Genomic DNA, 14,377 nt, shown 5'->3' with positions numbered 1-14,377 from the left:
TCCCCCTCAGTGGGCACGGTGTGGGTGCTGCTGGAGCATCCCCCTCAGTGGGCACGGTGTGGGTGCTGCTGGAGCATCCCCCTCAGTGGGCACGGCGCAGCCGCTGCTTCCCCCGCCGCCGCCCGGCCGGCAAACACTGGGTGCATTTAGCGTGGCAGGGCTGGACAGTGGGGCATTTCATCAACCCGGCGGCGATAACACTCAGCTTTTGTCCCGCCCGGATAAAGGGGGTTTGTGAGCACTGGCTTTCCAGCCCAAACCTGCACCTGTCGCCAAGTTACTCCACTTGTCCCCCCCGAGCTCTGTGCCAGTGCCAGGGACCAGGCAGCAATAAGAGCTCCAGCTCAGACACAACTTGCTGGGAAGTTTCAGACTTCCACACCCACCAAAATCTTGTTGAAAAGCCACAGCTTCAAGCTCTGCTATTGCTGGTACTAAAAACAATCCATAAACCTAAGGAAATCAGGGTTTCCCCCCTCATTTTAGCTTCCTCTTAAACCTCCTCGTGTATTCCACCTCCTCACGGGCACCACAAAATCACTGCCCAGGCTTTACATGCTGACACCAACCTGGGAGGTCCCAGCACACAGGATGGTGCTGCCCTCTCCCATCCCCATCACGGGAGCAGAAAACACTCCTCCATGTACCAAAACCATGGAAAAACCGGTCTGCTGAGGAAATATGACTGCAATGAGCATGTTAAACCCAGAGCTTGGAGATCGTCCCTAATGCTGCCCACAATAAATAAGGCCAGTGGCTGGGCAGGATGGTGCATTTCCCTGCAGCCACCAGCCAAGGAATTTCTGCTTTCCCTGCTTTGCTCGTGAATTTTCTTCCTTTGCCACATGTCTGGCATCCTTCAGGATCATCAGGCCCCCTCCTTGGACAAAGGGACCACTGCATTGGGGTGTCCAAGCAGGATGCAATGCCCAAACGCTGTGGGATGTGATGGGATCGGATGGAAGAATGAGGCTCTCCCCACCAGGACTGCAATAATCCTGCTCGATCTCAGACTAGAGCTAGAGCCTCATGAGGGGTTTCCCTCCTCTGAATGCATATCCACAAAGTGATTCTAAGAGACAGCGACTAACTCAACCCAGCCCTCAGCTCTGAAGGACCTACAGAGAGGAAAACTGTGGCACAAGCTACAGGTTACACCACCCTTTAACCCTGCCACTTCCTGGGTAAATAATCTTATTTTCTAAATGAATGTGCCCAAGAGCATCATTACAATGAATGCAGAAAATGCTCTGATGTAAAAAAATAAGGTAAGTTGGCTCAGTACATCTAAAGCAGCAGCTTAATGAGCTTTAAAACAAAATAATTAAAAGAGGTCTGTGGCATTGTAACACAATGTGTCTTTGCAGGAGCTGTGCATCGGAGCCCACTGCAGCATCTGTATCAACGGGAAATACCACCAACCATGGAACACAATCAGGAGAATATATCTCCTAATGGGATTTTTTATGGTGAGCTCCCAAAGAGCCCTGCTTTCCCAGGAGCAAAGATAAACACTGACCTGCTGGAAGTGTCTGGAAGACCAGCACAGGGCCCAGCTGACCTCTTCCCATGGCAAAGGTTGGATGTCTGCATAGGGAAATCCGACTAACTCAGGTCTTCACTCCAGCACCATGGTCTCCTGGTGGAGCTGCTCTCAATTTGCAGTGGAGTGAGTGAGATCCAGACCTGTCTTTCTCCCAAGAAGTCCCTGGTAGCCCAGGGATGCATAGGCTGCCGGGAAACCTCAGCAGCCATCCCCAGGAATGAACACAGGAAACATATCAAGAGTTTCAAAAGCTCCTGAAACTCTTACAGAAATGGAGGTGAGAGGAATGAAGCCTCTGAAAGCAGAGAGAGGCACAGATGGCTTTTATGGAGCAAGAAATACAATGGGAAAAAATGGAGCAGCAGAGCTCTCTTTGAAGGTGTGAAATGTCAGCAGGGAAGCCAGGAGAAAGCCAAGGCCTTGAGCTGGGAGCTGGGAGCTGGGAGCTGGGAGCTCAGCACAGGGCTGTGCTGCCTGGCTGAGGCTCCAGCTGCAGCACAGTGCTGGGGAGCTCCCAGCCCCCTGCTCCCGAGACAGCACCAGCTCTGCCCAGCCCCTCCTGGGGACATCCCACTGCCAGAGAAGGCTCAGTGTGACACACAGCACAGAGAAATGTGAACAGCCCAAAAAGATGTTGAAAAAGCCAAGCCAAAATAGAAAGCAAAGGCAGCGGAAATGAACTCTGGGGCAAAGACTCTTGATCCTGTCACAGAGAGTTTTAAATCCCCTTTTAGCACCAAGCAATTTCTTTTCCACAAAGAAGAGCCTTTCTCCCTGCCATGGCCACCTCACTGCATATACAGCATCCAGCCAGCTCACAGGCTCTCCCATTCCACCCATGGCAAAATCCTGGTGGATCAAGGTGATGGTGAGGAGAAGCCTCCAGCACCTCAAGAACACCGTGCCACTGGGGGCAAGTCCCACAAGTCAGGAATCACTGTGCTCTGCATCTCATTAAAAAAACAATAATCCCCTTTGTGGGAGAGATTAAACTTTCGGAGCATCATCTCTGACGGGTCAGCAGCAAGGGATGACCTCCTGCATCCCTCAGTATCTCAGCTTCCTTCAAAGGCCCCTGAGCCAGCAGCCTCACTTCCACTCCTCATCCATCAAAATTAGCAAAATTGATTTTGCCAGAGAACATGCCACTTTGACAGGAACCCAGAGTAAGTCCCGAGTACATTATGTTGGAGGAGCAGAGCCTCTTACAAAGCCCAGAAACAAGAAGATGAGTAACTCATCCTTGTCCTTCCCACGGAAAACTGGAAAACCCATGAATGGCAGATACTTGTAGAAAAAGGGCTGATTCTCTTTGGGAGCTCTTCCTAAAATAACACATCCGGACTTTCCCTACATAACATCCCACCGCTGCAGACTCAGCCGTGCTTTGGCTCTGGCCGAGCAGAGGCAGAGCTGACCACGCTCCCAGCGGCATGCACGGCCTCATCTCCCGGCATTAATCACCCATGTTCCGGTGGGTCCTTAAGTGGATGTCCTCATCCATGTCAATTAACTGACGCTTCATTACTCGAGTGCTGCAGACGGAGCAGAGATGCTATCGCAGGCTCTGGGAGCAGGGCTGAGGTCACGCACGGGACTCCGGCAATTATGGAACGTGTCCCTGAGGAAGCCGTGCTTGCAGGAGGCTCGGCTCACCAGGCAGGCAAATCCCAGGGGGAATAACCCGGGCTCCCCCCAACCTTGTCACATCTTCAACCTGAATGACGTGCAGTCAAGTGGCAACATCAATTAGTGCCGTTTGCTCTCACCGGCGCCTCGAACGCTGCCGCTGAGCAGCAAGTCCCCGGCCCTCCCACGCTGAGCACAGCAGCTCTGCACAGCTCCTAAGCCAGCATTACACAGCCACATTCCCAACTTATAGGGCCATAAACCATGGCTGGAGTTTCTCCTGACCATCCCAGGATGCTGCAGAAGAGGCACAGCCAATACCCTCATGGACAGGAGCCGTCGATCCCCAACAAGCCTTAACTGAGCACCACAAATCCACTCTCCTGCCTGGCACATGCAGTCCCTCACACGGTGTGTGCTGTGCTGCCGGTGTCCCACAGTACCCAGTCACCCCTCACCGTGGGTCTCTGCGCCAGCACGTCCCCATCCCCTCGCTTCTCTTGTGCTAGGGCACGTGCCCTCCAGCGAGCTCCTGTTTTTCCACCTCAAGGATCCAAACTTGTCTCTCTCTTGCAGGAAGCACCTCGCCACTCCCAGACATGTTGTTTTTGAAGCAACTTCTCAGCCTTTATTTGGAAGTCAGTGGAGTTGGCAGCTCTGGCACCACAGACAGGCCAGGGAACCTTCACTGCTCCCACCCTGCCACAGCTAAGCCTCATCCCATGAATGCTTCAGCCGGGGTCCAGAGCAGCTCTGCAGCCAAGAGAGCTTTTCCTCCCTGCCAGCTTCTGCAGTAAGAGATGAAGAGTCCTTTCCATACCCACAGAGATGCTGCGCCAGGGAACGGCTTCTGCTCCCAAAGGTTTTGGCTCATGGGGACACAGCAGCCACTGGCAGAAGGGACACAGTGCCGCCGGGATGCTCCAACACTGCCAGGAAAGCAGAGCTGCCGAGAAAGACCTTCAGAGCAAACTTCAACAAAAATCATCGCATGTCAAAGCGTATCTCCTGCCTACGCATCATCTCCAAGTCACAAGGAGACATTTTGCAGATCGGAGTTGGAAATGAGCACTTTGTGAATGACTGGCTTTATTTATTTTTTTAAGTCCTCAGGCAAGTCCCAGTGGGTGCTTTGGCCCTCAGCCCCGGACACACAGTGCCTGCAGACCCTGTCCCTGCCTGTCTCCATGGAGCTGCTCATCCACCTCCAGCCAAGCTGTGTCTCTCCTCCTTTTCTCACTGTTGCTTGGGACCAGAAATACCAAATCCCTCAGCACTGCTGGGAAGACACATCCAGCTGCACTTGAGGTATGTCTCCACCCTGCTCCCAGAGCACCCCATCCAGCAGCCCTGGTCCCAGGTGAACGTGTCTCTGCACAGCACCCAGCCCTGCCACGGGCATCACGGGCGCTTTGCCTCCAGCCTGGGCAGCCGTGTGAGACAGTGGGGGGAGATGGAGCCAAAATGCCCATCGGTTCCTGCTGTGTCCCCATAGAAGGTGCTGAAAGGAGGCTTTAGTGCGGCGTCGCCTCGCAGAGCCAGAGAAAGCAACTGAGAAACCCAGAGAGCAGGAGAGATTCAGCAGCAGACAAAACCTCATTTCACAAGGAATCCTCATAAAACCAAATTAATGTTGAAGGATGAAGGCAGGTAAACCTCCCACAGTTAAGTTCAGGCCACTGAGACTCAGTTTAAATCTCTCAGCAGTTCTGATTTAATCAATGCATTTCCAAGTGAAATTAGATGAAGTACATCTCCATCACAGGAAATTATATAAGCTATCAAAGTCTGTAGGTGCAGGTCCCGGTAAGAAGAGCCACAGGAAATATTCATATCAACTTGAATTCCATTTTTAAGGACGTAGTTCAGGTCCAGAGTTTAACATTATTTCAGTGAAAAAAGTCACTCTGATGAAAACAGTGAGCCAAGGCAAGGAAGGGCCAAGCAGCAGCTTTGGGAGCATCCCCTGGAAAACCTGCAGTGGCTGCTGGGACACGGGGCTTGGCCAGAAACCCCCTCCCAGCGGTGCCATCCAGCACAGTGAGGGAAGGAGGATGGAAGGAAAGATGGAAAGAAAGACAGAAGGAAAGCTCCTTTGTTTCAAAGGAGGGGGTGAAAGCACTAATGAGGCAGCTCCATCCACTGATCCCACCCAACACACTTGGCCTCCAGAATTATCCTGCTAGAAGAGTTTTGCTGTCAAAATCAAACTGTTGGCCTTGAACTGCTGTCACCTACTTGGTGACCACCAGCTGTCAAGGAGAACAACAGGCACCACAACCCAGAGCAGAGCAGCTCCTGCTCCTCTGGCTCAGCACATTGATTCCTGTAATCTTTCCTCCCAGTCCTTCTCCCATTAGCTATATTTAAAGACTTAGGCACGCATACATTTCCATAATGAACCTCAGACCTGTCGGAAGTCCCATGGATTATTCACCCCCTACAAAGCTGTCCTTGGGAGCCACTGGCAGTGCTCACCACCGCCCTGTATACGTGTGCACCCTACAGATACTGAGGTAAATAAGCCGCACTGAGAGAGCTCGCAGATCAGGTTGGGTGAGGGAAGATGGGAACCAGGCTGGAGAGCTGGCCTCTGCCTTGGTGCCATTCCCCGTTCCAGGCTGGACTCTGGAGGAACGTTAGAAACTCCTCCTTTCCAGCAGATGACCATTACATAAGGCAGAGCCAAGCCGCGGTGCCCCAGTGCCGGGAGCAGCCGGACCAACAGCTCGCCCGTCCTGTGTCCCGCACGCCAAGGGCTGGCAGGGTGGCTGTGACATGGGGCAGCCTCCAGCACCCCAGGCAAGCGTCAGCACCACGACGGCTCCCACCCGTCACCCCTCCGGAGACACCACAAAGGCAACGTGGTGGCTCCGGCGTTATTACAACAATTATTCATGCTCTGGGAAGTGCTGCCGGAGCCCCGCGCCGCTCCCCTCGCTCACGAGGGAAATTGCTGCCGGCGCGAGGTACGAACTGCTGCATAAAAGTGCAGTTTATTCAAGCATTATTGTGGCTGTTAAGTATCATAGCCGGTGACACCAGATGAATTTCTGTGGCAATCAATCCACCTGGGAGCAGCCAGCTCAGCCCCTGTGTGGATGCGGGATGAGTAAGGACTCCTCAGTGGAGGCCATTAACTCCCACTGCTTACTGCTCTCATTACTTCCCAGACTGCAAGGCTTGCATCTTTGACAAGCGGCTGAATCTACATTTGACAGCATGAACCTGATGAGTGAAATTCATGGAAAATGTTTGCTTTGGCAGTAACTACAAGGCCCATAAAGTTTCCTCGGAGCCAATGCGCAGGGATGTATGCCTTTTAATGAGTTGTTTTATACAATCGCCGAGAAATTGCAAGCGGTGGTTTTACTCCTACTGCAAATCACTCCGGAGCTCAATGCTGTAAGAACCGTGGCATATTGTTTCAAACATTATATTCGCAGCTATGGAGGGGAAGTCCTCGGCGGCGCTGGCAGCCGGCACGCCGCAGAAGGTGCCGTGCCCTCGCAGGCGCGCAGGCACTGACGCAGGCGTGTGCACGCACACGTATGTCCCCGCACACGCGGGGAGCGACAGGGCCACCGCCGTCCCCACAAAGAACAGACTTTGCCCCACAGTACCCACACCTGCCAGGGGCGGTGCAGAGCTGGAGCATCCCTAGGACCTCGCAGGGGCTTTCAGGGCAACGCTGCTCACCCAGCCCCGCTCCAAAATGGAGAGCAGCGGCTCCCCTTCATATGAACCAAATAATTCTGAGCGATGCAGTTGCACAGGTCTTGCCCTCCCCAGCAGAGGACTGCAGCTCAATGCGAGGTCAGGCACTGCTACTGCCCCGGGGCGAAAGGGATCCGACTTGAAAGGAGCAGCAGGGTACCATCTCCCTGCCGCAGGCAGCCGCTCCAGGCAGAGGCTGTGCAGGGTGAAACAGGCACTGCAAAGCTTCACTGCTTCTCCTGGAGCTATTTTTCTAGTACTCTTCAAGAAAATGAGGAGAAATGACATGGGAAATGTCAGAAATAAAGCCAGAAGCAATTAGAGTTATAGAGAAGGGAGAGCAGCAGGCAAGGTTAGCAGTAAAGTTATCTCTTATTAAAAATAAAACAGGGAGGGACTGGAAGCTGATGAGGTGGTGGAGAGGACAGCCTGGCGCTGGGGATCCAGGATGAACAGCACAGAAATTCACAAGGCGAATGAATCGAGGAGGGAAGCAAGCAGAGGGCTCCCGTTTCCATTTGCTAAACTCTGCTCAAAAATAACAAAGCAGAGGGCATCCTCTGTTCCCAGCATTACAGCCTTCTGTCGCTCCAGCCCTGGGAAATGGGCTTTTCACCTGCCAAGGATAAATCCAGACACGAGGCACCCTAAGAAAACGTTCAGGTGCTTTCCCCAGGAGGAATTCCTAAGGTCACTACATCACCACGGACTCTGTCCTTCCCACACACAGCAGCACATCCTTGGCGGACAGACAAACAGACATCTCTGGCGGCAGCGTGAAGGCGCTCACGTGCCCGGGCCATCAGGGTGCACCAGCCAAGGGCACGGGACAAAGCTCGGGGAACGGGAGCCGGCTCGCCACGTGCCGCTGGAATACACGGCACGGCACAAGCGAGGGTAACAGAGAGGCCGAGGGCCTCCCCCAACTCCTTGGCACAGACAAAACCTCAGTTCAGGTTTCACCCTCCAGGACTCCATCCACAGCTCGGGCAGACGGACAAAACCTCCAGTGACTCGCCAGGGGTGACGGACAAAAGCCTCTCGCATCACCGCTCGCTGCCCGCGGTGCTCGGGGGGCCCTGCCCGCCTCCCTCCGTGCCCCCGAGCCACAGCCATGATCTGCTGGAGCGCAGGGGCGTGGGGGGCAGCGCGGGCTCGTGGGCTCCCCGAGGTGCTGCGTGGGGTAGGAGTGGTGGCGGGGCTCCATCCACCCATCCATCCATCCATCTGCTCACCCCGCAGCCCCCTGGGCACCCAGTCCTGCTCTTTGGGGAGCAGTCGCAGGGCCTGGCACGACCTGCGGTAGTGGGGTGGCTGCTCGGGACCCCTCTCGCAGGAGCAGGTGACGTGCCAGAACCACCGTCCCGTTCGGCAGAGGGAGGTTTGGGGTTTAGCCCCTGCCTCACACAACCGCTCAAATCCCGGACTTTCTAAACACAAAACCGGGTTGGGGGGAGCGGAACGGATCGTGGATCTCACTTTTCCTTAGGGTCTCACTTGTTTAACCCGCTGCTGCTTTCACTCGATTCCACCGAGATGGGCTTAAACCACCAAACCCCAGGTACTGCTGTGGCTCCGGGGCCGCGCACAGGCAGGAGCCGGGGCTCTCCAGCCACAGCACCATGGAAATAATAAGATTTCGGCTCAGATGACTTCGCAGCGGTAATGAAAATGTGTTACGTAACAGTTTGCCTCCGTCTCCTCTGCTTTGCAATTCTCGATTAATCTCCCAAACACATCCATCCATCCGTCCATCCATTCATCCATCCATCCATCCGCCCGCATCCCGGCCGCCCCCCCGGCCCCTTCCCCCGAGCGGCCCCCGCCGGGGCGGCCAGAGGGGAGCGAGCAGCCGGCGAGGGGACAGGGAGCGCGGATCCATCTCCCGGGCAGGGCGGGCGAGCGGGACGGGGGAGCCGGGCGGGGGGAGCCCCGGCACCGCGCGGAGCGAGAACCGGCCGCGCTCCCCGGACGCGCCGGCAGCCTCCGCTACACCGCGTGCTCGCCGCTCCGCACACCGCTCCCCATCGCGCTCCCCATCGCGCTCCCCATCGCGCTCCCCATCCCGCTCCCCGCTCCAAGTTCACGATTTAACTCCGCCGCTCCCCGAGCGCGCCCGGCGGCGGGATGCGCCCGGCGCTGCCCCGCGGGGCCGCCGCTCCCCGGCCCTACCTGCTTCCCGGGAGCCGTCGCATCCACATCGTCACGTCTCGGCCCGGCCCGGCCCGGCGGGGCTCAGCGCCTCAGCGCTCCATCCGGGCGCGCCGCCCCGCGCCCGCGGCGGCGCTCAGCGGCGGGGCAGGCGGCGGCCGGCGGGGCGGGCATGCCCGGCGGCGGCGGCGAGGACGGGGGTCGCTGCTCCGGTGCCCCGGCCCCTCAGCGCCGGCGGGGCAGCTGCGCGCCCGCGGAGGATGCGCGCCCCATGCGCGGCTTGGTGTGGCTCGGCTCGGCTCGGTGCAGTTCACCGGGGCTCGGCTCGGCTCCGCTCGGCGCAGTTCACCGGGGCTCAGCTCAGCTCGGCTCGGCTCAGCTCGGCTCGGCGCGGCGGGGTTGGGCGCGCGCGCGTCTGTGCGCGCACCCGCGGGGCGGGGGCGGGGGGCCGCGGCGCGGGGAAGTTGCGCGGGGCGGAGGCGGGGGCGGAGCGCGGCCCCTCCGCGCCGCGGCCGAGCGGGGGTGGACCCGGACCGGCACCCGCACCGGGACCCGGCTCCGACTCCGTCTCCGTGGGGGTCGCCGGGCAGCGCCGGGATCCCGACGAGAACGGCCCGTCCCTCCCCGGGACGCCGCCTCCGGCCGCCGCTTCCGCCCGTGAAGCGCTCCTTCCCCCGGACCCCACGAACAGCCGCTCGCCGGCGACCCCGGGGAGCGAACCCCCCGCTCCGCCCGGCGGGCACCGGCCCGGCAGCTCCGCGCCCCGGGACCGCGGTGTCACCGCGCGGAGCCCCGGTGCCCGCACGGGCGGGCGGCAGGGAGGTGCGAGTTCAATCCGTGCTTTGCGGGCAGGGCGAGGGATCCCCTGCAGTTCGGCAGCTCCGGGGAGCCCCGGCCCGCTGCCCCGCGGAGCGGGCCCGGCTGCCGCTGCAGCGGGCTCCACCAGCCGGCCGAGCGGGCATCCTGCTCCCGAGCCAACCCCGGGAGAGTTTCCATCCTTATCCTGCACAGCTGCCCCGCAGGGACAATGTCGGGCCAGCGGGAGCGCGGATCCCCCACCGCCGCCTCCGGCCCCCGCACCGAGGGATGTGCAGCCGCCACCGAATTCCCCCCGGCTGAAAGCGCCTTTCGTGCTCTGTGCTCGCCCAAAGACAGTCGAGCACAAAGGGGAGCGTGCGGGGAGAGGCGCTGGTTATTTTGGGAGGTGTTTCATCAGAGCCTGATGCGTTTTCTCTCTTTCCGGGGGTGCTGCCAGTAAGGAGCAACATTATTCCTGGTGTACTGAAAGAAAAGTGTGTCTCTCAAAAGCCAAGCTGCTTTGAGTGGTTTCTGTTCAGCTGCTGCAATAAAAGAAGTTTTTGTATGAATCTGAGGAGAGATTCTTTGAAGCTGCTCCTGGCTGTGAAAGAGGAGCAGGACCGCAGTGTGCAGAGCCAGCGCTGCCGGGGTGTCCCCTCACAGGGACAAACCACCCGCAAGGAAGGGGCACATCAATGACCACGGAGCCCTTGGCTCTGATCAGTCACAGCAGAAAGCAAGGCTTGTGTAGAGACGAGTCTCTCCACTGCCTTTCTGACTCATTGGATTTCTTTTCTGCCTCTAGAGAAACTTATTCTCCAAAGAGAAGGAGCCTCCTGCTCACAGGGCAGCTGGATGGAAGGTCAGCATTGTCCCTCGGCTGCCTTGCCAGTCCCTGCTCCTCACGTGTGCTCCTGCTGGATCGGCTCCATCTGCCACTAGAAGTGCTGTAGTTCAGAATCCAAATCCCCACTTTCCTTGAAGCTGGATTCCTGATGGGAAGGAACCTCTTTTTGGCAAGGGGTTGGCCTAAGGATCAGCTTACTCTTGGAGGTGGCAGGTGCCAGGGGAGACAGACGTCTCCTGTCCCAGCCCAGGGAAAACCCATAAAATGGCCAGGCTGTGTTTGGTTCTCCCTAAGCATGATCCTGGCCTGTTGGGGTGGTTTGGGTTCAGTTCTCTCAGACCCACCTGGCAGACCTTTGGCAGTGCCACAAGGCCAATGCTGGCCCCTCCCCATCTTCCAAAGGGAGGCCAGTGACAGAGTGGCCACGGCTCTCTCCAGTCTGAGAGAGAGGAGGGAGCCCTGAGCCCTGGGTGTTCATGACATACAATCCCATGATTGTGCACACCGTGTTCACAGCTGTTCAGCACAGACCAGTATCAAAGCCCAGCACTCACCTGGGTGCAGCCTCCCTGGAGGCTGCATGTGCAGGGACTTGAAAGAGAAAGCTCAGCTTTACTGCAGGCTCACGGACTTTATCAGCCATTAAACCCAGCTCACTAACATGAAAGATCTTTACAGAGAAGAAGGGAAGAGCGTGCAATTGTCAGTCTCTTAAGAGGCTGTTCTGGAGCCTGAGAGATACTGGAACGCAGTTAAGTAGAAGACAATCAATTAAGGCTTAAATAAACCCAAACGAGCAAACGTTAATGAGAGCTATCTTGTATCTCAAACAAATCCTCTTAACTCAGCCCCACTTAAAAAAATATTATTTCCCCATTTGTGCCAAGCACATGGAGCTGGCGTGGAATTGCAGGGAGGACACTGTTGGGGGATCTGGAGCCTGGCAGTGAAGGTTGAACTTCTGTTTTTTTTGGCTATAAACATCTGTTATAGTCTGTACACATTGGTCAGGCAAGTGACCACAGGCATGGAAAGGTCCCACACCCTCACCATCAGCTTTCCTCCAGCCCTGAGCCTCTTCTCGAGCTTCTGGCCTCAGCTCCGCATTGCAATGTCACCATCCAGAAGCTTCCAGAAAAACAAAAAAGAGATCAAAGGACAGCTGAGGTTTTCAACAGTACCAAAGCAGGTGTGCAGGCAAAGCTTTTATACACAGGCCATTATTTGGGTTCAGGGCTGGTTTGGGATGCTTGGAGTGGAAACCTCCCGGGGAGGGAAATACCTGGCCGGAGTGTGGGTGTCCTCCCTGCCCTCCGGAGAGCCCTGCCCACCGCCGGCCAGGTGGCACGTGTGGCCCTCGCCCTGCGCCTCCCCAGAACAGCACAGCATTTTCCAGGGCTGTTTGAAAGGCGGGTGGTGGCACTTGGCAATCTTGGCAATCTTGGCCCCCTTTGTCTGGCTCATCTCCTCAGCAGCGCTGCCGAGGCCGCCTGCCACGGGCAGGTGATGGAGCAGCGGCTGCGGGAGCAGGAACCGCGAATTATCCCACCATTGAAGTAGGAGGGAAGGAAGTCATTAGAGAATTCATTTGTCTAACTTGTTCTTCTCAGAGTCATCGCTCCAAGAGAGTAAAGTTCCTGACTGGTGCAAAGCTGCAGGCACTGACTGCACAGATGCTCACTCAGAGCCGTGTTCGGGGAGAACAGAGGGGTTTTCCCATCCATCCATCCGGTCTGTGCTTCCCAGGTTCTCCATAACAGCACCTGTGTTATCACCCACCCACCGTGAGCTGGACCAGGTGTGGGCACCCCCAGAGCACTGCCACCCACGGCGGGGAACATTGCCAGCTGTGCTGCACTTCACCCACTGTGTTCTGAGGCAAAATCGGTTAATTTGCCTCTGACTGAAAAGAAAGATGCTGCCCCGGCTACACTTGCCAAGGAGGAGTGAAAATTGTCTCTTCAGTAGAAGTAGGTTGTCATTACCCATTTTCCTTTCATATGGGAAAAGCAGAAGTGTTACTTAGAGCTTGTGAAGCAGAGAGGAGTATAATGCAATTTCTGCCTCCTTGTAGCATTGTCCTTTCGTTTTTCAGACCAGTGCTGACAGGGAATAGGATTCTGGAAAGCACCCTGAGGATTTTATACCCTCAGCAGCTCTTAGGGGACTCTGAGACCTTCATTCCCTTCAGAAAGCATCCCCCACTGCCTCAAACTCCCCTAATGGTCTTGACGGGATTGTCTAGCAAGGCACAGCTCCAGCCTGGCACCCTGGACCCCGGGAAGGAGTCACGAGGCAGAGGAACGGGAGGGGAGGGCTGAGAAGACGGGGAAGAGCTGGATGGGATTTCATGGGCCCGTTCTGCAAGCCCAGAAGAGTCACACAAGCCCCCGGCGCCTCCCTGCTGCGGGGGCTGCGTGCCTGGGGAGGTCAGCCAGCTTTCCAGCCACAGCTGGCTTTCCCAGGGAAAAGATAAAGCATTATCCCACCTTGCAGGATCTGCCTCTTTCCCCCTATCTGGCTCAAAACCCAGTTTGTTGCTAAACAAAGCTCGGTTGGTCGATCCACCCTCTGGTGATCACCCCCTCTGCATCTGGGCTGTTCTGATGCAAATCAGAGGTTTCGCCACCACACACCTAAAACGCTCGTCCTCCCCTGCGTTTGGGGGGGTGCAAACCTGCAAAGCACCCTAATGCTTTGCAAATGGCATGTTGTTGGAGTCAACAACCTTTAACATTTCAGTCTCTCTCACAGAGCTGCTCCCCAAAGCTCGCATCTTGTGTAGTATTTGTCTGGCCAGGCTGCTCTCATGCAGTTTCTTCCTTTTTTAAGCTAAACATCGCTAATCAGCTTCTTCAAGCTCCAACATATGTCCTATAAATATCCCTTGTGGAAGCAAAATCTGTCTTGTGTGTGTATGCAAGACAAAAGAAAAAATTAGAAAGCGTGAAGCCCTGACTTAGCAGTGCAGCAGCAGAACTGTGCTAAAGCCTCGAAGCTCAGTGAAAGCAGGGAACACGCCTGTCCCCTCCATCCCCCTCACCCAGCCCCACGGCATGCCAAAGCCCCGGACCCTCAGTCCCCACAGCCCCAGAGCTTGCCCAGGCTCCACTTCTCCTCCCTCTTGCCTGCAGGTCCCTTTGGAGCCACTCACAGACTACCAGTGCTTTGGCTGAGTGCTGGGTGGGGATGGAGCTGGGGAGCACTTTGTCCTTGGAGCTGAGCAGGAAGCTCAGTGCTCCCTCTTCTTGATATTCAGCAACAGTCCTGAGGTTCTCTTACAACTCTTATGTCAAGCTGTCTTAAGAAATTTATGAGCCCCTGGTTGAGCTTAGGGTAGGTTGCCTCTCCCATGGAGTGGGATGGGGACAAGTTCCTTGTGCAAGATTCCTCCAGGTACAAGGATCCTGAAGGCAGATTCAGGACCACGTTGATGAAGCTCCTCTGGCTTTGCCTCTCTTCCAGCATGACTGATAGGAATGAGGGCTGATAGGAATGAGCTCAGATCAATCATCTATCACTCACTGGCTTCCCTGGCCAGGCTGCAAAGCCCAGACTGAAGCAGGACCCCGAGGACAGATGAGTCTCTGAGCAGCTTAATTGCCTTCAGCACAGGCAGCAAGAATTCACCTGCCCATCATCCTCAGGTACCTTTTGTTTCGATAGAGGCACAGGCAGCTCTTGGACTG

At 56.5% G+C, this 14,377-nt stretch overlaps 1 protein-coding gene across 1 annotated transcript in view; it reads right to left on the bottom strand.

Annotated features, from left to right (window-relative positions):
• Positions 1 to 9,151, bottom strand: part of AJAP1 (adherens junctions associated protein 1) — a 36,152-nt gene extending 27,001 nt beyond the window's left edge. The window contains exon 1 of the mRNA XM_017831216.1: positions 9,065 to 9,151. Within this exon, the coding sequence (XP_017686705.1) occupies positions 9,065 to 9,093 (29 nt within the window). The 5' untranslated portion in view covers positions 9,094 to 9,151. The remainder of the gene's footprint in view (positions 1 to 9,064) is intronic.
• Between the last annotated feature and the right edge of the window lie 5,226 nt (positions 9,152 to 14,377).

This window comes from Lepidothrix coronata, unplaced genomic scaffold (assembly GCF_001604755.1).
Source record: "Lepidothrix coronata isolate B3197 unplaced genomic scaffold, Lepidothrix_coronata-1.0 Scaffold188, whole genome shotgun sequence".
In the NCBI taxonomy this organism is placed as follows: domain Eukaryota; kingdom Metazoa; phylum Chordata; class Aves; order Passeriformes; family Pipridae; genus Lepidothrix; species Lepidothrix coronata.
Note: the sequence above shows the minus strand (reverse complement) of the source record. Positions and strands in the feature narration are given on the sequence as shown.